Below are 21461 nucleotides of genomic sequence, written 5' to 3'. Positions count from 1 at the left end.
TTAATTATGCATGTTGTTTCAGGATTGGTTAAGCCAGAAACACTTAGCATTATTCTATTCTTGGTTACCATTTACAAAAATGATTTCTACTTAGTTCAAGAACTTTCCTAATAATCTCACCATCTTCCTTCCCAACTCCCAATAATTAGTGCTGGACACTTGAAACTAGACTTTTTTAGAATAAACTGGTGTTTATTTTATATTTTACATGGAAGAGTAAGTTGGGTAGGAGACATTAAACCATGGTTTAAATGTGAAGCCTTTTAAGTTAAAAAATATTCTAAGGTTCAAGAAATTTTTCAGTATTGTAAATTTCTACTATTAGAAAAAGTGAATAGATGCAAAATTAACAAGTGGTTAAAAACAGGTATTCATCTATTTTGATGAATATGTCAATGTTTTCTTGGTAATGGAGATATTTCTGTGAACAAAACAAAAAATATCTCTTTTCATAAAGCTTATGTCATAGTAGGATAGACATTCATACATATCAAATACTGTATTAGAGGATATAAAGTACAATAGAAAGCAAATAGGGTAGTGGAGAGAATGGGGATAAGTGTTTTGAAACCTGTCTTGGGATTCCTGATTATTCTCTCCTCGAGCAATAATGCTTATTGGTATCCTCCACCAACAGATCCATTGCAGATTGGCTTCGAGCTCCTGACACCATGTATTTGCTGGATTTTGTGAAACCAGAATTTCTCTTACTTAGGGTATGGTACTTTGTAATTTTTTATTTCTGCTAACATGAGGAATCTATTGTGTTTTTCAAGTTAGCTTGTGAATATTAATGTTTCTACAAGGGAACCTTTTACTATTAATCCATTATCTAGTTGTAATTGGTAGTATTCTTTTGAAATTTCCCGGATGTAACTTGTAGGAACGCCAGGAAGCATAATCATGTTGCTATATAATACCTAGAGTTGATATTTCAACTTCTTGCATTATTCAACAAGCAGTAAGTGGCTGGGTCTTCATTACTGCCTTATTTTACATTCTTTATCAAGGATGCAGCATTACTATTAAGAGTATAATTAATGACAATAACTATTTGACATAATTACCTACATTTTTCCCTTTATTCTTTAATTTTAAGCTTGTATGTTTTTAGCATATGAAAGCCTTTAGGTTATATAGACAGTGCTAAGATTCTTCTCTTTGATGAAGCAAGTTTTTAAAAGTCCTCTAAACTTTGATAACAATCAGCTCAATTTTAGGGTATTTTTTTGTGTTAGAAATCTTAATCTGCAATTTATTTTAATATGAATTTAGCTTAGGTTGATATTATGTACTGTTTTTTTCAAAATTGCTGTCAGTTGGGAACTGATTTTTACCTTTTAATACTACCATTTTTATAAAATCTGTGAACTTTGCCTGCTCTAATTAATTTTGTCTGTTACATTTTTAAGACACTTGCTCGATGCCTGATTCTGTGGGATGATATTTTACCAAATTCCAAGTGGGTTGATAGCAATGTTCCTCAGGTGAGTATGTATAATAAATATTGTTATACCTTTAAGAGCATAAGGTATGATTTCTTGTGGGATTTTCCAAAACCCTATAAAATACTTTTTTAAATAAAGGCAATATTGATGATTTATAATATGTCTTGAAAACAGGAACTTTCAGTTTGAGATTGCTGATCACAGTCTTCCCTTTTGGCCCCAGATCCTGAGAAATTGTAGTATTAAAAATTAAGTATACCAAAGTACCCTAACAAGGTATTTTTGACATTTTTATCCTTATTAAGCCCAGATTTATTTTAAGATACTATTTTATTTTGTGACAAGTTTAGATCTCATATATATTAACTGGTTTTAATTACTTTATAACCTATTTATTTAATAAGCCAAATAGTTAAAAATAAGCAGATGCTTTTTTAAAACTCCAGATCAAATATTGTAACTAAATATTGCCCTTGCAATCAGCTGTCCATGTCTGGTGGTTTCAGGTCCTTTTTCCTTATGAAATAAATCTGTTTATCCTTGAGAACACTGTAGTGTTTCATCCAATATTTTAATAAGAAAAATTTCAAAATAAAGGTTGAAAGAATTTTATACAACATTCATATCACCAGTTGGATTCTGCAGTTAATATTTTACTATGTAAATTTGTTTAATCATACATTCATTTATTCTCTATCCAATCCATCATTTTTTGATGAATTTCAAAGATAGTTGCAGACAGTAGTATACTTTTCCTTAAATATTTTGGCATATTTCCATAAATATTTGGCATATCTATCATTAACTAGAATTCAGTATTTACATTTTCAAGATAAAATTTATATACGATGAAATCCACAAGTTTTAAATACACTATTTGATAAGATTTGACTAATGCATATGCTTATGTAAACAAAACTCTATCAAAATGACCAGAAGTGGGCAGCCCGGGTGGCTCAGTGGTTTAGCGCCGCATTCAGCCCAGGGCCTGATCCTGGAGAGCCGGGATCGAGTCCCATGTCAGGCTCCCTCCATGGAGCCTGCTTCTTCCTCTGCCTGTGTCTCTGCCTCTCTCTGTGTCTCTCATGAGTAAATAAAATCTTAAAAAAAAAAGGCCAGAAGTGCACTCCTTCCATGTCCCCCTCCATCTATACTCATCCCCCACTCCCAAGGCAGCTTATTTTCTGAAAATAAATTAGTTTCCCTTTTGTAGAACTTTGTATTAATGGGATCACATACAGTATATATCCTTTAATATCAGACTTCTTTCACTCACCATGATTTTGAGATATGAGTGTATCAGTAGCTCATCCTTTTTAAGTAGTATTCCATTCTTTGAATAGTCCACAGCTTCTATTTCCATTGTCTTTTGTTGGATACCTGGGTTGGTTTCAAGTTTTAACTATTATGAATCAAACTACCATAAATACCCTGACACAGATATTTTTGTGGATTTATATTTTAATTTCTTTTGAGTAAATATTTAGGATTGAAATCTACTTAGAGTAGATATGTTTAGTTTGATAAGAACTGATAAACCTTTTTCCAAAGAGTTTACACCATTTTACTCTGTGACCAACAATTTATAAAAATCTAACTGCTGCATATTTTGTCAGTATTTGGTGATGTTAGTCTTCAATTTTAGCTCTGCTGGTAAATATGTAATGATATCTTACTGTTGTTTCACTTTGCACATTCTGTCACTCCTTTCTCAAAAATTAGATGACTGGATAAATAAGGGCTTATTTCTGGGCTGTCTGTTCTGTTTCTCTTTAATCTGTTTGCTTATCCTTATGCCAGTATCAAACTGCCTTGATTACTATAGCTAAATGATAAGTCTTGAAGTCAAATAGTGCATATCTTCCAATTTTGTTCTTTCTCATGATTTTTTGCATACTCTAGGTCCTTTGCATTTTGTGTAAAATTTAGAATCATTTCATCCTTACTGATTTTTTTTTTTTTTCATCCTTACTGATTTAAAAGTCCGGTGAATGTAAGTGAAATTGTGTTAAATCTATAGATAAATATATGGAAGATAGATACGTAAGGACTGAGTCTTCTAATCCAAGAATATAGAAACTATTTAGGCCTTTTAAAATTTTTCTGAGAAAGGTAAAGGTCTTGAGCAGCTTTTACTGTGTACATTCCTAAGTATTTTATGTTCTTTCATTCTATAGTAAGTGGAATCTTTATGTAGAATTTCATTTTCCAGTTGCTTGCTGGTATACAATTGATATAAAATAGAAAATTGATATTTGTATGTTAACTTTTTGACCTTTGACATGTAAATGCATGTATTCGTTCTTATAGTTGTTTTGTAGATTCTGTGGGATTTTCCATGTAAATACTCATGTTTTCTTTAACATGATTTTACTTTTTCATTTTTATGCCTTTTATTTCTATTATTTTAACTTAGTGAAATGGCTAGGATCTTTAGTAGATTGTTGAATAAAATTGAGAGTGAGCATTCTTGCTTTGATCCTAGTCTTAGATGAAAAGTGTTCGATATTTCACTAGTAAGTATTTTTCACTATAAATGTCTTTATTAGGTGTTGAGGAAGTTTCCTTCTATTTTTAATTTTTAAAGAAGTTTTATCATGAATGGATGATGAGTTTTACTAAATGCTTTTTCTATATTTAACATTTTTCTATATTTTCTGATATAGATAGATTTTCTCTTTTATTATGGCAGATTGCATTGATTGGATTTTGTATATGTGTTGCCAAAGTAAGCACTGCATTGATTGAATTTTGAACCAGCAGAAAAACACTGTATTCCTAGGATAAATCCAACCTGATCCTTGTTTATTATTATTATTATTTTTATATATTGCTTCATCTACTTTGGTAATAAGTTAGAAGTCTTGAATCTATGTATGATTCTAATCTATAATTCTACTTTTTTGAGAAATATTTTTGTAAGATTTTGATAGTAGGGTTATGTTGGCTTCATAAAACGAGCTGAGCCTATTTTATCCGGTTTTCTGAAAGAATTTTAATATTGATGTTATTTTTTCTTAAATTTAATGTTTGATGTTATTTTTTCTTAAATTTAATGTTTAATGTTTCACTATTGAAACTAGTTCAGGTGTTTTTGTAGGGCAAGTCATGTAATTTGTTTTGCAAATTTGTAATTTTGGTAACATAGTTGATTTCTTTAATAGGTAAGGGCTATTCATACTTGTGGTTTAATATTTTGTCAGTTTTGTTGTCTTTCAAGAAATTTAGTTCAGCTAAGTTGGATTTGTAATAAAGTTCATACTACATCACTGTGTATGAGAGAGAGAGAGAGAGAGAGAGGCAGAGACATAGGCAGAGGGAGAAGCAGGCTCCTTTTAATGTCATTGGGATCTATAGAGATAACCTCTTCCATTCTTCATAGTAATTAATAAATTCTTTATTGGTCTAACTAATTCATTTTGATCATGTTTTTAAAGAAGAAATGCTTGCTTTTCATTTTTTCTGTTAACTGTTTTCATTTAACTAGTTTCTGTGCTTACCTTTAATGTTTTTTTTCTTCTATTTTTTTGGGTTGACTTTGCTTCTATTTTTCTAGATTCTTATTGTAGGAGCTTAGATCATTGCTTCATAGACTTCCCTTTTCTACCTGTAAAGCAATAAATTTCCTTATATGTGTTGCTTTAGCTGCATCTACAAATTTCGGTATATTCTTTTTTTTATCATTTAGTTGAAATATTTTCTAGTATCCCTGTAATTTGTTCTTGACTCATGGATTTCTTTAGAAATGGGTTTTTTTAAAAAAGATTTTATTTGTTTATTCATGAGAGACACAGAGAGAGAGAGAGAGAGAAAGAGGCAGAGACATAGGCAGAGGGAGAAGCAGGCTCCAAACAGGGAGCCCAGTGTGGGACTCAATTCCGGGACTCCAGGATCACACCCTGAGGCGAAGGCAGATGCTTAACCGCTGAGCCACCCAGGTGTCCTGGAAGTGGGATTTTTAATATCCAACCATGTGGGTTTATTCTGACTTCCTTATTATTAATTTTGTTCAGATTTAATTTCATTGTGGTTTTATTGAAACTTGTTTTATGACCCAGCACATAACCTTCTTGTCAAATGTTGTGTATACACATAAAAAGAATGCGTACTCTGCAGTGGCTAGATGTAATATTTTATATATTGAATTCTTTAAGATAGTGGTAATATTTAGACCATTTGCGTTTTTACTAATTTTTAACTAGTGTTTATGAACTTACTAAGAGAAGGATGTTGAGATCTCTTAGTATGATTGTAGAATTATCTGTTTTACTCCATTTCTTTAAATTTTGTTTCACATATGAAACTCTTACTAGGTTTATGTACATTTTTGATTTTTTAATGTTTCTGTTGAATTGACCATTTTATCATTATTAACTGGCCACCTTTTTCTCTGGTAATATTCTTTCTCTTGAAGGAAATTTTTCTTATTTAATGATAACATAGTCACTCTAGCCTTTTCTGTTTGTTTCTGTTTTCTTTCTTTTTTTTTTTTTTTGTTTCTGTTTTCATGATCTACCCATTTCTGCCCATTTGTTTTGCAACCTATTTGTGTCTCTATTCAAGATGCATATTTTAATGACAGCATATAGTTGGATCTTGTGTTTTATCCATTCTGGTAATTTTTGCCTTTTTTTTTTTTTTTTTTAAAGAACTTTATTTATTTGAAAAGGAGGGAGAAGGAAGGGAAAGAAGGAAAAAAGAAGGGAGGGAAGGGACAGAGGGAGAGGGAGAGGAGAGAGAGTCTTAAGCAGGGCCCAGTGTAGAGCCTGATGTCAGGCTTGATCTCAGGACCCTGGGATCATGACCTGAGCTGAAAACGAGAGTCAGATGCTTAAGCTACGGAGCCACCCAGGCACCCCAATTTTTGCTCTTTTAATTGAAATTTTTAGCTTTCTTTGACATTTATATCTTCTTAGATTTTATTTTTTTATTTTTTTAATTTTTATTTTATTTATTTTATTTTATTTTTTATTTTTTTATTTTTTTTAGATTTTATTATATCTCATTATCTCCATTTTTGTTTTTAAGGATTCATGTTTTCCTCTGATGAAATTTTTTTCAGGCTAAAGAAATTTCTTTAGCTTTTCTTACAAAGCAGATTTACTGGCAGTGAAGTCTGTTTATTTTCTTTTAGCTGAGAATGTCTTAATTTGAAATTTGTTTTGAATGGTTATTTTTGCTAGATATGGAAATCTGGGTTGATAAGTGTTTTGGAGCATGCCAAAAACACTCCAAGGTTTGGTAATTCACTAGAAGGACTCAGGACTTAGCATATAGTCATACTCAGATGATATCATACAGTGAAGGAAAACAAATGAAAATTAGCAATTGAAAAGTTGGGTGCAGAGAAGTCTAGAGAAAACTGGGCCCAGACTTCCAAGAGTCTTCTCCCAGTAGAGTCACTTGAGACACAGTTCTTCCAGCATCGGATTGTGACAGCATATGTGAAGTGTCATTAATGAGGAAGCTCATTAAAGACTAAGTGCTCAAGATTTTTATTGAGGGCTGGTCATATAGGCATCCTCTGCCTACCATGAAGCTGACCCTTAGAAGATAGCTCGTGTCAGTGTAACCCACATTTTATACAAATAGTTGAGACACAGGAAGCCTCTTGTCATTTAGGGAAAGTTTTTTTTTTTTTACAAGTGTCAGGTTCTCTTTGCCATTCAAGTTTCCAGATGCCAACCAAGGGCCAGCCTTGCAAGCAGGTCTTTCTATGGGTAGCACTCTCAGGCCTGCTAGATGAACTGTTTACTGCACAACAACAAAACAGTTTTTTTTTCTGATCACTTAACAGATGTTCCTTGTTTTTTGTTTTCCATTATTTCTGGTGAGAAGTCATTGAATTTTTACCTGTATTTATTGTGTCATTTCTTTAGCTGATTTGAAGATTTTTCTTTTTATATGTGGTTTTCAGCAGTTGATTATGATGTATTTAGTTGTGGTTTTCTTTGTATTCTTAAGGAACTTTTTGAATCTGTAAGTTTATGTCTCATATTAATTTTATATCTTCCAACATTTTTTTTCTCCCTCATTCTCTCTTTTCTCCTATTCTTAGACTCCAATTATTTGTTTGTTAAAGCCTTTGGAAATCATCCTAGAGCTCCTGTTGTCTTCTGTTCTTTTTTTCCTCTGTGTTGTGCAGATTGCTTAACTTCTGTTGATCTATCTTTATGTTCACTGACTTTTTTGGGCATTTCTATTTTTTCCCATTAAGTCTATGATGTGAATTTTATTTTTACTTTATTTTATTTTTCCCATCAAAGATTTTATTTATTCATGAGAGACACAGAGAGAGAGGCAGAGACCTAGGCAGAGGGAGAAGCAGGCTCCCTGCAGGAAGCCAGATGCAGGACTTGATCCCAGGACCTCGGGATCATGATCTGAGCTGAAGGCAGGCACTCAACCACTGAGCCACCCAGGTGCCCCCATGAAGAGAATTTTGAAGTTTCATTTACTTCTTAGTTGCAAATTTTACATTTTAAAAAATAATTTCTACTTTTTCTGACGAGATTTTTGTCCTTTTATTTGTTATGAGCATATTGTTCTTCATATCTTTCTAGTTACAAGAGCTTCTTTAAAATCCTTCTAATGTCAACACTGTGGTCATTTCAGGACTGTTTTATGTTGTCTTCTAAGAATAGGTTTCATTTTCTTATTTGTTCTTATGTTAATAATTTTGAATTGTATCTTATTGTGAATGTTGTCTTTTGAAGATTCTGGATTCTGTTGTATTCCTCAAAGAAGTATTGATACGGGTGTGTATGTGTGTGTTATGTATACACAAATACATTTTGTTTAAAGCAGACAAATAATTTATTTGGAATCAAATGTCAAACCCTGTCTCTTGGGTGCTAACTCTAATCTCAGTTTAGTTCTTTTATTCTGTGGGCACCTGGAGTCTGCCCTGCTCACATGTGATTCACATGTTAGGCAGACATTTTCACACAATTAATGCACAGAATTTGTGATTTGCCCTCTGTAGCTCTCTCCTTTATAGTATTCCATTCTCACCTTCTAGTGGCCGTGGTTTCCTAAGCCCTGTATTCTGTTTGATTCATGTCAGAAGGACCATGGATTTTTAATTGGAATTTTAGCTGCCCTTTATAGCAGAGTAGGCCTGCCCTCAGGCCAGAAGCCATGAAAAAGGAAACTTATTACTCTCTGGTTTTCTGGTCTTCCAAATGTTACCTCTCCTCTAGAAACTGCTTGCTTTTGTTTAATATCTAGTGCCATTAGGTCAGGGATTGGGGAACTATAGCCCATCTGTTTTTATAAATAAAGTTTTATCGTAACAAGCCATGTCATTCATTTACTTATTATGTATAGCTGCTGTTGTGTTACAATAGCAGAAATCAGGAGTTACTTTAGAAATGATATGGTCAAAAAAAAAAAAAAGAAAAAGAAACGATATAGTCTATAACTCAGGAATGTTTACTCTTTGGCCCTTTAAAGACAAGTTTGCTGACCCCTGCCATGATAGTTTGTTTTTTTATTTCCCCCAGAATTCATATTTCTTTGTAAGAGAGTCAGTCTGATAGTTTATTTTTACTCCTAGATTTATTTTTATTTGTTTGATTCTTCTGAATCAAATTTTTGATTCTGAAGTAGAACTCCTAAATTTATTTTTGATTCTTCCAGTTTGTTAACCACTAATTTGAAACAGGAAGAGTTGTTTTAATGGACTCAGCCATTTGTCACCAAAATTTTAACTCCCAGCACATCTGGATGTCAGAAATGTCAGTTCTTTCAGAAAATGCCCCTTAAAATATATATTGTAGGATAAAATTATGCTTTTTCCTTCCATTCCTTTTTTCAGTACGTATTTGTTGATCTTCTGTAAATGACCTCTGTAAATGCTAAACTCTAGGCTACATTTAACATGCATCTGACATGTAGGCTGTCCTCAAGAAACTCTAGTAAATTTACTAAGTTTAGTTTACAAAGTTAAACATGGACACAAATAATTGTATTCCAGAACAGAAAGTGTGAAAATCTGTGTCAGAGTTCTCTTTTTAATTTTGTGGAAATGTGATCCTTGGGCTTTTAATATAATTTCTTTTTTAGAAAGTTATCTTTCTGATATTTCTTTTGCTTCAGACCTAATATTTTAAAATTTGGCCTTGTTTACTTCAAGGATCCCCAAATGCATGTAACAAATTCATTCTTCTATTCATTGATATTTCCTATCACTCTCCACTTTTTCCATAGTTTTACCCACTCATTTCATTAATTCTGTAGCGCAGGGCACCTTGTAGGGAACAACCTAGTGTCCAAAGAGGTATTAAAAAGGTTACTTTTAAAATGGCTTTTTTGTTTGTTTGGACTTAAGGCGCATCTAAAATAACAAATAATGTCTTCAAAGCACTTTTTTTTTTCATTATAAGCTTTAATATACAATCTTATGTTATGCTCTTAGGCAGTGCTATACTGTGAGTTGTTCAAGTGTTGCCCTCAGATTATGGATGGGCACAGTGTGCTATTTTTGTTTATTATCAGTATATCTGTACACCCATTAGATTATGAACTCCTCAAAGTCAGCTAGAGCTACTGTTAGATCATTACAATGTACTCTTAATTGAAAGAAGACAGACTGTCCAGAGTCACCCAACTATTAAGAGGTGAAGAAAAAGTGAAACTAGCTATTAGGACTTCATATCTTAAGAATTTTCCATTATACCCTGTTCAAGGCAGAGGAGTTTGGTGGTCTTTTCATGTTCACTTCCTGTGTGGTTTACCTTGCCCTTAAAGGGTTGTATTTCTCCCTTTGATTACTCCTTATAATTTTGATTTTTTTTTTTTTTAAACTTTAGGAGACCATAGGAAAGATGACAAGGACCATATTGAGGAAGGTTTCTCCCTCTCCTCCTCCAGTTATTTTACAACTGAAGTTCTTAGTGATGGTTTTAATGGCTTATGATCAAGTATAGTGTTACAATACACAGGTTAATGATATGGTGATGATACCAACCAACATTTAAGATTTAGTATGTAGCAGACATTAATTTTAAGAGCTTTGAGTAGATTGTCTTCTAATTCTCACAGGAACCCTTAAGGATGGGGACTTCTTTGTGCTCATTTCACAGATGAGACACAGCAGTCAAGAAAATTGCCTGAGGGGGTGCTTGAGTGGCTCAGTTGGTTAAGCATCTGCCTTTCAGTCAGGTCATGATCCTAGGACCCTAGATTGAGCCCTGCAACAGGCTCCCTGCATAGCAGGGGGTGGCGCCCCCCCCCCCCCCCCCCCCCCGCCCTGCAGCTCCCTCTGCCTTTGCTCCTGTGCACATGCACTTTCTCAAATAAAATCTTTTAAAAAACCAAAAAGAAAATTGCCCATGGTCACAGAGCTAGTGTGGGCCTTGCTGAACCTAGGCCTTAACCTCTAGGGCACATGCTCTTTTGAAGCCAGAGAAGCTTATAATTGCCTGTTGTCAAAATAGAAATACTCCATTCCTATATGATGTTATAATACTATATAACTTATGATTAGGTTATCTATGTGTATATAAATTATTCACTTTGGAGTTATATCAGTTTTTCAGAATGTCATTCAATTTCTGAGTAAATAACATTCAAAATTAAAAATAAAGTCTGGAGAGGAAGGAAGGAAGAAAGATGGACATAGTTCTCAGCCTGTATTACACAGCCAGCATAATTGTTTACCTCATTGAGATTATCAAAGAGAAAGGTATTTCAAGTTTTTGGTTTGGTGATGTTCAGTACATAAGATTATATCATAAGGGAGTTTAGAATATTTATTGGTTTATTATTGAAAGCATCCTGAAATGTTACTCTCCTAAAGAGTCTTCTAAAAAATTAAAGAATGATTTTTAAAATTTAAAGTTAATTAAATGATTTAATTGGATAATTTAAATCTTATTTAAATTTGATAAAGCTTTGCTTACTTATTTACACTATAAGGAAAGGGATGTGTTTCTAAACAGTAGTTACAGATTAACGTATTGACAATTTAGTTTAGCTTGGGTAATTTAGTGACTAGTCTTACTCTGGTAGGCATAAGGCTAGAAATCCCTCATGAATAAAAAGTATATGTCTCTGATGAGAGTTCTTTCCAGTTGCTTTTTTCCCCCTTCCCCACTGCTTTCCCGTATCCTTGCCCCAGCTCTATTCTACAATCATCTTTGTATTTCAGTTCACTAGTGTGAAATATTATCACCCTGTTATTGACTCAGAATATACTTCAGTCCTCCAGTTCATACATATTCAGTTCTATTCAGCTATTGTTGAGCCCATCTTAGATTTGAAATTGGGTTGCATTCAATGTGATTAAAATATATGTATTTGAATGAAATGGTTTATGTAATTACGGCCGTGGAAAGCTGTATGTTCTTTTTCTTTTCTTTCTTTCTTTTTTTAATGAGGGAGCTTGTGAGGAGGAGCAGAGAGAGAATCTTAAGTAGGCTCCACACCTAGTCTGGAGCCCTATATGGGGCTTGATCTCATTACACTGAGATCATGACCTAAGCCAAAATCCAGAGTTGGATGCTTAACCAGCTGAGCCACCAAAGTGCCCCAAAAGCAGAATGTTATTTTTCAAATCATTTAATATTTGTAACTTGAATATTAATGTCCAGATATTCTTACTTTCTGTCTTGACAGATTATAAGAGAAAATAGTATCTCTCTCAGTGAAATTGAATTGCCTTGCTCAGAGGATTTGAATTTGGAAACTTTGTCGTAAGTCATGAAATATATATATTTCAAGTGAACTAGCGTAGCATCTCATAAATAAATAGAAGTATACTGTGGTAAAAGTACTGTCCTTGATTTAAATAATTCTGAATCCCCCATGTTTCTAATCATTACTTATCAGATGCTTACAGAGTTGATTTTTATTTTTGTTTAGGTCACTGAAGTGTAGAGCTCTTGCCCTCAAAAAACAGTATCAGAGATTTAGCTTATACATATTCCTCTTTTATCCTTTTCATTAAAAAAGATGGCAGTTATTTTTAAAAATTATCTTCTTTGCTGTGTGTGAAACATGCAGTCAAGAGGCATACTTTTATCAACGAGGGCTGCGTGATCCTGCTGAAGAAATCTGCTGATTGAGTAGAGGCACAATTGAGCATTCCCAAAAGAATATAAACTAGTTTAGAGAACGGGAATGTTTATTATTTTTACCCTAAGAAAAGTAATAATGAATTTTTAAAGCCAAATAATGGTAGTATTAAATTTTTTATAATCTGTTTTCAGGCAAGCCCATGTTTACATAATTGCAGGAGCCTGTTTGTCTCTGGGTTTTCGATTTGCTGGCTCAGAAAACTTATCAGCCTTTAACTGTTTGGTAAGAAGTATTATTAGTTTATTCTCTTTTTTAACAAAGCATTTGATATACATCTTTTAACTTCAATTTGTTTTTCTTTTGTTTTCCAGCATAAGTTTGCAAAAGATTTTATGACTTATTTGTCTGCACCTAATGCTTCTGTAGTAAGTCTTTTTATGATCATTCTTCTTGGGAATAAAATTGAACTTGAAGAAAATTCACTGATAATTCAGTTACTTATGTGTTGTTAAATATCTCTGCAGTTTGAGTTTAGAATGGGAGATTTGAAGTTTTGGCTCATCTTTGTATTTGTGTTCTGGGGTACTGATTAGGTGAAAGTATACTGACCCGTGAAAATCTCTAATTCTTGTGATAGCAAAAACCATATCCTTCATGAAATGTCATACTCTATGCCATTCTGTCGCAGGACTGAATATTGGTAACTGCTCTTTAAAACATTAGCGCTTAAAAAAAAAAATTAGCACTTAGTAGAACTGCAATTCCTTTTGAGGCATTGCTACTCTACTGACAGGAGATTATAAGATTTTATTTCCTAATGAAATCCACACAGATTTGTGCAACATTATGTATAATATGAGAAAACTGAAAAATCAAAAAGTCTGAAAGTAATTAGGTAAATTTAATTATGGTATATCTGTGTGTTGTTATACAATAGAGCTATCAAATCTTGTGCTGTAGGAATTTTTCCTGAGTGAAGATTGTTTACGTATGATAGATTTTAAAAAGTTAAAAATATCATGTATAGTAATATCCCAATTTCACTTGAAAAGAGATTCATAGATACAGGAAAATATTTGGGGAAAGGCCAAAATGCTTATGGCAGTTCTCTTTGGGTGTTAGTATCCCAAGGCATTGTTATTTCCATTGTTATGCTTTATTTTTTGAATTTTCTACATTGAACTTAAATTTCATAATCAGAATTTTTTTATAGCTTTTTAAAAATTATAAATATTTGTAGTCTAATGATGGCCAATTTAATTTTGATAATAAATGTAATGCAGTAGTTGGTAGTATGTCATCTTTTTGCATTTCCAGACAGGTCCTTACAACCTAGAAACCTGCCTGAGTGTGGTGCTGCTGTCTCTTGCCATGGTAATGGCTGGCTCGGGGAACCTGAAAGTTTTGCAGCTTTGTCGCTTCTTACACATGAAAACAGGTGGTGAAATGAACTATGGTTTCCACTTAGCCCATCACATGGCCCTTGGACTTCTCTTTCTGGGAGGAGGAAGGTAAATGAATATATATTTTTTTCTTCAATGAAGAGATCTCACGAACAACATCTGTAAGAGTGATTTATTTTGGTTTTGAAGATACTTATAATTTTTTGATCCTGACTAGCTGTTGGCATATCAAGGAACATTATTACTCTTTAAAAGGGCTTTTAAAAAATAGTTTAAACATCAATTTATGCCTTACTTAGTAGACTTAACCATTCTCGCTCTGTATTTGTAGAAGAGTCAGTACTTAGTTCTTCAGGGCATTGCCCCTTGTTCCCCACTGTTTAATGATTGCCCTTCTACTGAACTGCTCTCTCGTAAAGGTTATGAACACTAATAGTCATCAAGTCCTATGAGAGTTTCTTAGTTTTCCCTTCTTTTTTTTTTTAAGATTTTATTTATTTATTCATGAGAGAGACAGAGAGAGGCAGAGACACAGGCAGAGGGAGAAGCAGGCTCCACGCAGGGAGCCCGACGTGGGACTAGATCAGGGAGCCCGACGTGGGTCTTCAAGATCAGGCCCTGGGCTGAAGGTGGCGCTAAACTGCTGAGCCACCCAAGCTGCCCCAGTTTTCCCTTCTTTGGTCTCTTTCCAACATCTGTCATTCCTGACCACTTCATCTTTTTATGACTTCCCTGTAGACTACTATGTAGATCAAGATAGAACTCAGAATACCTCTCTCTACCCCTGCTATGCCTCTCCTGTTAGCTATTACTTCACTTCTACCCAAAGATAATCACTGTTTAGTCTCCTAACACCTTGGACTGGCTTTGCCTGTTTTTGAAATTCAAATGGAATCATACACTGTGTATTATTTCATACTTACAGTTGACCCTTGACCAATATGGGTTTGAACTGTGCAGGTCCACTTACACACGATTGTTTTGGTTAAATAGTACAGTGCTGTAGATATATTTTTTCTTCCTTATGATTTTCCTAGTACTTCTTTTCTGTAGCTCACTTTATTATAAGAGTACAGCAAATAGTACACATAACATACAAAATATATGTGTATCTACTATTTATGTTATCAGGAAGGCTTCCAGTCAATAGTCAGCTAATAGTTAAGCTTTGGGGAAGTTTAAGGACTTTTGACTATGCAGGGTGATTGGTACCTCTAACCCTCACATTGTGCAGGGGTTAATTGTACTTCTTTAACTCAACATTATTTGTGAGATTCATCTGTGTTGCATGTAGCAGTGATGTATTCATGTTTCTGTGCTATTAAATTCCATTGTGTGATTATACCACATTTATCATCTACTCTGCTCTTAACGGATGTGTTGTTTCTAGTTTAGGGCTATTATGAATATTCTTTTTTTTTTAACTTTAAAGATTTTATTTATTTGAGAGAGAGATGGCATGTGCACACAAGTAGGGGGAGGGGCAAAGGGCAAGGGAGAACATGACTCTCCCCACTGAGCAGGGAGCTCGAGATTGGGCTCAATCTTAAGGACCCTAAGATCATGACCTGAATCGAAGGCAGATGCTGAGCTGACTGAGCCACCCAGGACCATTGTTACGAATTTTCTTATGCATATCTTTGATTTTGTTGTATATAGATCTATGAGTGTATCTTATGAACATATATATATGCCTAACTTCATAGATAATGCCATCAGTGCTCCTGATATACCCATTAGTGTTGTGTGATGTTCCAGTTACTCCCCATCCTTTTCAACACTGGTTTTATTGTTAGTCTTTTTAATTTTAGCCATCTGGTAGTAGTTGTGGTTTTAATTTCCATTTCTCTGAGTAATGATATTTAGCATCTTTTATATATTTAATGGCTAACTGGAAATCTCCTTTCGTGATGTCTAAGTCTCCTGCTACCCATTTTCATATTGGCTTACTTGTTTAAAAATTTGGTTTGTGATAATATGCACATAACCTAAAATTTATCTTATTAACCATTTCTGAATGTGCAATTCAGTAGTAGTAAGTGTATTCACCAATCTCCAGAATTCTCCCTCACAGAATAGAAGTTTTGTTTCCTTTAAAAAGCACCTCCTTGTTGCTGCCTTCCGCCAGCCCTTAACAGCTCTGTTATACTACTGTTTCTGTTAATCTGACTATCCTATATTCATTTATCGGCACTGAGGGGGGCACTTGACGGGATGAGCACTGGGTGTTATTCTGTATGTTGGCAAATTGAACACCAATAAAAAAAAAATTATTATTAAAAAAAATAAAAAACACCTCCTTGTTGCCGCCTTCTGCCAGCCCTTAACAGCCACTGTTATACTACTGTTTCTGTTAATCTGACTATCCTATATTCGTTTATCATTATGATCCTGAACCATTTGTCACTCTTAATGTGTTGTACTTATTTTCTCTTGCTCAGTGGCTCACCTTTTAACTCTCAATGGTATCTTTTGATGAACAGTTATTAACATTTTTCTTTTATGATTTGTACTTTTTTGTCCTTCTGATGAAATATTTCCTTACCCCCCCAAAAGGAAGATATTTTATTTTCAACAAGTTTTAATTTTTCACTCATATTTGGATATAAAATATACCTGTACCTGATTTTTCTGTATGATTTTTTGATAACTGATGCCTCACTATTATTGAAAAGTTCATCTTTTCTCCATTGTTCTGCGATACCATTTTTATTATAAATTAAGCGTCTGTATACAACATATATTTATTTCTGGGCTGTTACTATATTCAGCTGGTCTGTTTTTCTATGCTTGCACCAATACCATAGTCTCAATGATTATAGTTTTATAATAAGTCTTGATATCAGGTAGAATAAATCTTCCAAATTGGGATTTTTTTCTTCAAAGATGTGGTTTTCTGTTTTTGTTCTTTGAATTTTTATATAAATATTGGAGTTTATGATTTTCCATACTAAATAACCTCATAAAATATCAGTCATAATTGCATTGAGTCTATATATTGGTTTGGGAGGAACTGAAATGTTATATAATACTGAGTTTTTCAATCTATGAATGTGGTGTATCTTTTCATTTATTTAGCTTTAGTATGTGTGACCTTCATCAACTGATAAAATTTCTACAAGTCATATCGGTTTATTTTTCTCTCTTCTATAAGACTGACTTAAACATTGGAGTCCACTTTTCTAGAAGGATAAAAGGTGGAGATTATCAGAATGGTGTACATTTCCTTTTAACAGGTTTTGTAGAATTGTTCTTTCTTTAATTGTTTAGAATTAAGAATGATTAAAGAAATCTTATATTAAAATTCTTATTTTATAATTTTTGAGAATTTATTTTCCTTTCTAAATAAACCCCTGTATCTCTTTTTTACTTTATTCATTCTTTTTTTTAACTTTAATTTTGTTATACTCTTATTCAATATTTTGTTTCACACTGTGACCCTACTTGCTCTGCTTTTATATTAAGTAGATTTTCTCCCACTCTGCTGCCACTTTTCTAATGATTCTTGATCTTTAAATGATTATGCATACTTTGTGACAACATTTAAATTTCTCATTGCATATCCACGTCCTATGTTTAATCTCAAAATTTTTAACATTAATATCTAATGTTTATCTTTGGATTTTGGCTTTGTCAAAATGGTAAAGAAAAAATGGCCTATTTTATGCCTATGTCAGAGTAGGTATATTTTCTTACTTAGATTTTGAAATCTCTTCTTCCTAATTCATTAAATAGGTGTATATGTGATAAATGCTAAGTTCTTGAGGACATATATCTGTATATAATAAAATAAATATTTATATTGATTATCTACAACAATGGTTTTATATGATATCCGGTCTCATCTTTATTTCAAAATATTTCTAAGAAAAACTAGAATTTTAGAGTAATCTCCTGTTTGCCATGTAGAGTTTGAGCAACATTAAAATATAAGGAAAATCTCAAAAGATTTTATTAAGAGTATGTGGCGTTTATAAAAATGAGTTTATCACATTGATTAGAAAAAAAAGCTGTTTGTACTTGGAGGGATAGTTGTTTATACATTAACTTTTTATGAAAACTTTTACCTTTTTCATTTAGTCCATCATTCTGAGGAGATGCTCAGGCTTTACAGAAACAGAAAAATAAATTGAGATACTAAGTCACAAACCCTGTATTTTTAGAAGTGAGGTTTATTATTGTCTAAGGAAGTATGTGTAGAACTGGAGAAGAAGTGGTGTCCTTCATACGTGATTTTTTCAATATCTGTCATCTCTAGGATTATATTCATGGTCCTCACTTACTGTGATATTTTAGGTTAAAAACTCATGTTGATTAAGTCAAGTTTTGAAAGTTAACATCTGTGAGATGTTCCTTTCACTTTTAATAGTAGATGATCTTGAAATGGCTTAAAGACTCACTGGAAAGTGAAATGTTGACAGCATTGACACACTTGTATCTATCAAGGCGTTTTATAAGTGAGCCTTGCCACAGTACCCCAATTTCCTGATTCTCGGGAAGGCCTTGGAGGTTTGCACAGTATAATTAATAATGTCTTTCTCAGGCAGCCTGGGTGGCTCAGTGGTTTAGCGCCGCCTTCGGCCCAGGGTGTGATCCTGGAGACCCGGGATCGAGTCCCACGTCGGGCTTCCTGCATGGAGCCTGCTTCTCCCTCTGCCTGTGTCTGTGCCTGTCTTTCTCTCTGTGTCTCTCATGAATAAATAAAATCTTTAAAAAAAAAAAAATAATGTCTTTCTCTCTGCATTTGGTTCACAGGTACTCTCTGAGTACATCAAATTCTTCCATTGCTGCCCTTCTCTGTGCCCTTTACCCGCACTTCCCAGCTCACAGCACTGACAACCGGTGAGTCTAGTGATTCTCTCCTCAATGTGATCTTTTGTAAGCTCTCCAAAAAGGGGTAATTTGATTGTTCTTTGGTTCCATGGACTCATTCCCAAATTAGTTTATTTTCTTCTTGGACTTAGTTCTCTTTCTGACTAAGCCTTTGAAAATGTTTCTCTAAGTATTAGACCAAAAGAGAACTTTGGACATCTGATGGATGGATTCATCAGTCTTCCACCATTTTTCAATCAGTAAAACTGCTGTTAACCCAGAAGTGGGCCAAACAAGGTTATCTTTAGGGAAAAGTTCATCAAACAAAAGATAGTAGCCAACAGAAGCAAGACATTATGTTTTATAGTATAATTGTTTAATTCCAAGAGAGAAATTGGTCTGATTTAGTGGCAGTGTCTATATGAATTCCTTTTTTCCCTCTTTTATGTTGAGAATGTTGAGAAGTTTTATATAAATGAAATAGAAGGGACACAAAAAACAAAATGCAGCAAAGAATCAAAGACAACTTAGAAGTGGCAGTGAGCCATTCACCGTCAGATAATGTAGGAAAGGTGTGAGAATACAGAAGCTCTGCTTTGAGAGCATGAAGAGCCATCAGCACTGCAGTCTCCCTGGCAGTTTTAGGCATAGTTGATTTCTGCTGCATGTGGAGGAGGGGAGAAAATAGCACCTTATTATTCCCATGACATCTGAGATGACCAGTGTGTTCAGTTCATTATCCAAGAGAAGCATCAGGAGATGGAGCCACTGACTGTAGTAATTAAGCTGTCACGCTCTAGTGCAATGTAGCTTAAAATAGTAATAATAAACGGAAGTTGTTGTTTTATAAAAGTGGACTGACTGACATCCGAACTCTGATGATAGGCAGACAAGCGTATTCCTGTTAAATTAATGCAGCTCTGACAAGTGGTCTCTTGCTTGTCAGTTTAGGACAGACTTTTTGAGTTGTTATTGGTGGTTAGGGTACAACAGAGAGCCACACTCTTATATTGCTGGGAGAATCATTTGGTTTAGCTATTTTAAACAAAGCAATTTGGTTTTAAGCACCAAGAACCTTTATGTAACTGATAAATACCGTTTTTTTTTTTCCTGGCTTTGATTGCTTTTAATTCTTTTTTTAAACAACATCTACACCTTTATTTATTTTTCAGTAAGGTTAAATTCTTGAGGGGTACAGTATCATACAGATTCTGTGCGCAATGACTTTAGCAGGAAGGCTGCTTCAGAATTTGGCACGAATCATGCCATTGTTTCTTCCACGAGTTACTTTTCCCCCAGATTACCCTGGTTTTGTTCACTTTGCCACCAGGAGTCACTGTGTTGTTCTTTGCTTTGTATATATAAGCATATCCCTTGCCTAGGGAGAATTCAGTTTCATTTCAAGCATAAACACTTTGAATTTTAAGAAGAGCTGTGTGCTCCCTATGGTTTCAGAGACCCTGCTTATAGTCAACAAAGATGGCCTTGGACAACAGCATTCTAGACACATTTGTCATTTTAGGAGTCCTGTACTCAGTAGGCTCCACTTACTTGCACCTGGAGTTCAGCAGCAAGAGCTCCCCTCTGCTTTAATTCTAATCAATTTATAGGAAAGGGAAGGTTTGGATGGGAAGAGGAAGGCTACTGCTGTTACTAAAATTTAAAAAGAAAACTTTGAACTCTCATTTTATCCTTTTATAGCATCCTATAATGTAAAAGCTTTTTTGTGTCTAAATGCTAAAATATAAATTTTTTGAAAACCCAGAAAAGCACACACACAGAAAAATATAATCTTACCCATTAGTTTTTTGTGTACTGGATTCCAAGTGTGTATGTTTGTGTACAAGTATGTATCTGTAGAATAGCTTTCCTTCTCTCTCTCCCTACCAGCCCTTGAGCCAAATAAACAAATAGCTAGAAGTAAGTTCCTTGGAAGGTAAATAGATGCCTGTGTGCGGTATTAAAGGATTATCTGAGAACTGATTTTATAAGGGATGAATTTTTCAGTAAATATTTTCATGTTAGGATAATTTTTACTTCATCTGTAAAACCTCTTAAATGTGAAATTTCAAGTAAGGAATTTTAGGATCAAGGCATATATCTTACGATTTTTAAAAGAATCATTCCATTTGTTTTTTTTTTGTTTTTTTTTTTTTAAAGTTTAGCTTTATAGGATTTATTTATTTTTTAATTTTTTTATTTATTTATGATAGTCATACAGAGAGAGAGAGAGAGGCAGAGACATAGAGGGAGAAGCAGGCTCCATGCACCGGGAGCCCGATGTGGGATTCGATCCCGGGTCTCCAGGATCGCGCCGTGGGCCAAAGGCAGGCGCTAAACCGCTGCGCCACCCAGGGATCCCATTCCATTTGTTTTTAATTGAATCTCATCTTCCTTTAGGATTGCTGTCATGGGAAGATAGCAACCTGAGCTTCTGTCATGGGTCAGTGTGTCAGCAGCAGCAGATTGTAGAGCTCACGCTGTCGTCACCTATTTGTTACCTCCTCTCTGTGTTTTCTGCCAATAGGTATCATCTACAGGCTCTGCGGCACCTGTATGTACTGGCTGCAGAACCAAGGCTTCTAGTGCCTGTGGATGTGGATACAAACATGCCCTGCTATGCCCTCTTAGAGGTTACCTATAAGGTAATTCTTTGCTCCTTTCATTTATTTGTAATTTTATTACCACTCATACGTCTTTGCAGGTCAAAATATTTTAAAAAATGCTGTCCTTTAAGATAACAGAGTTAATTAATCTCATCAAAATTGAAGCTTCT

General features: G+C 34.0%; 1 protein-coding gene and 1 pseudogene across 3 annotated transcripts in view; one reads left to right on the top strand and one right to left on the bottom strand.

The window, feature by feature from the left end:
* Window positions 1-21461, top strand: part of ANAPC1 (anaphase promoting complex subunit 1) — a 103594-nt gene that overhangs the window by 60996 nt on the left and 21137 nt on the right. For all 3 annotated transcript variants that reach the window (XM_038561437.1, XM_038561436.1, XM_038561438.1), the window contains 8 exons: window positions 638-716; window positions 1413-1487; window positions 12069-12145; window positions 12662-12752; window positions 12842-12895; window positions 13788-13981; window positions 18629-18715; window positions 21213-21330. In XM_038561437.1, the coding sequence (XP_038417365.1) occupies window positions 638-716; window positions 1413-1487; window positions 12069-12145; window positions 12662-12752; window positions 12842-12895; window positions 13788-13981; window positions 18629-18715; window positions 21213-21330 (775 nt within the window). The remainder of the gene's footprint in view (window positions 1-637; window positions 717-1412; window positions 1488-12068; window positions 12146-12661; window positions 12753-12841; window positions 12896-13787; window positions 13982-18628; window positions 18716-21212; window positions 21331-21461) is intronic.
* On the bottom strand, window positions 19863-20785 carry LOC111090607 (annotated as a pseudogene).

This window comes from Canis lupus, chromosome 17 (genome assembly GCF_011100685.1).
Source record: "Canis lupus familiaris isolate Mischka breed German Shepherd chromosome 17, alternate assembly UU_Cfam_GSD_1.0, whole genome shotgun sequence".
Classification (NCBI taxonomy): domain Eukaryota; kingdom Metazoa; phylum Chordata; class Mammalia; order Carnivora; family Canidae; genus Canis; species Canis lupus.
This window is presented reverse-complemented; position numbering and strand designations above follow the sequence as displayed.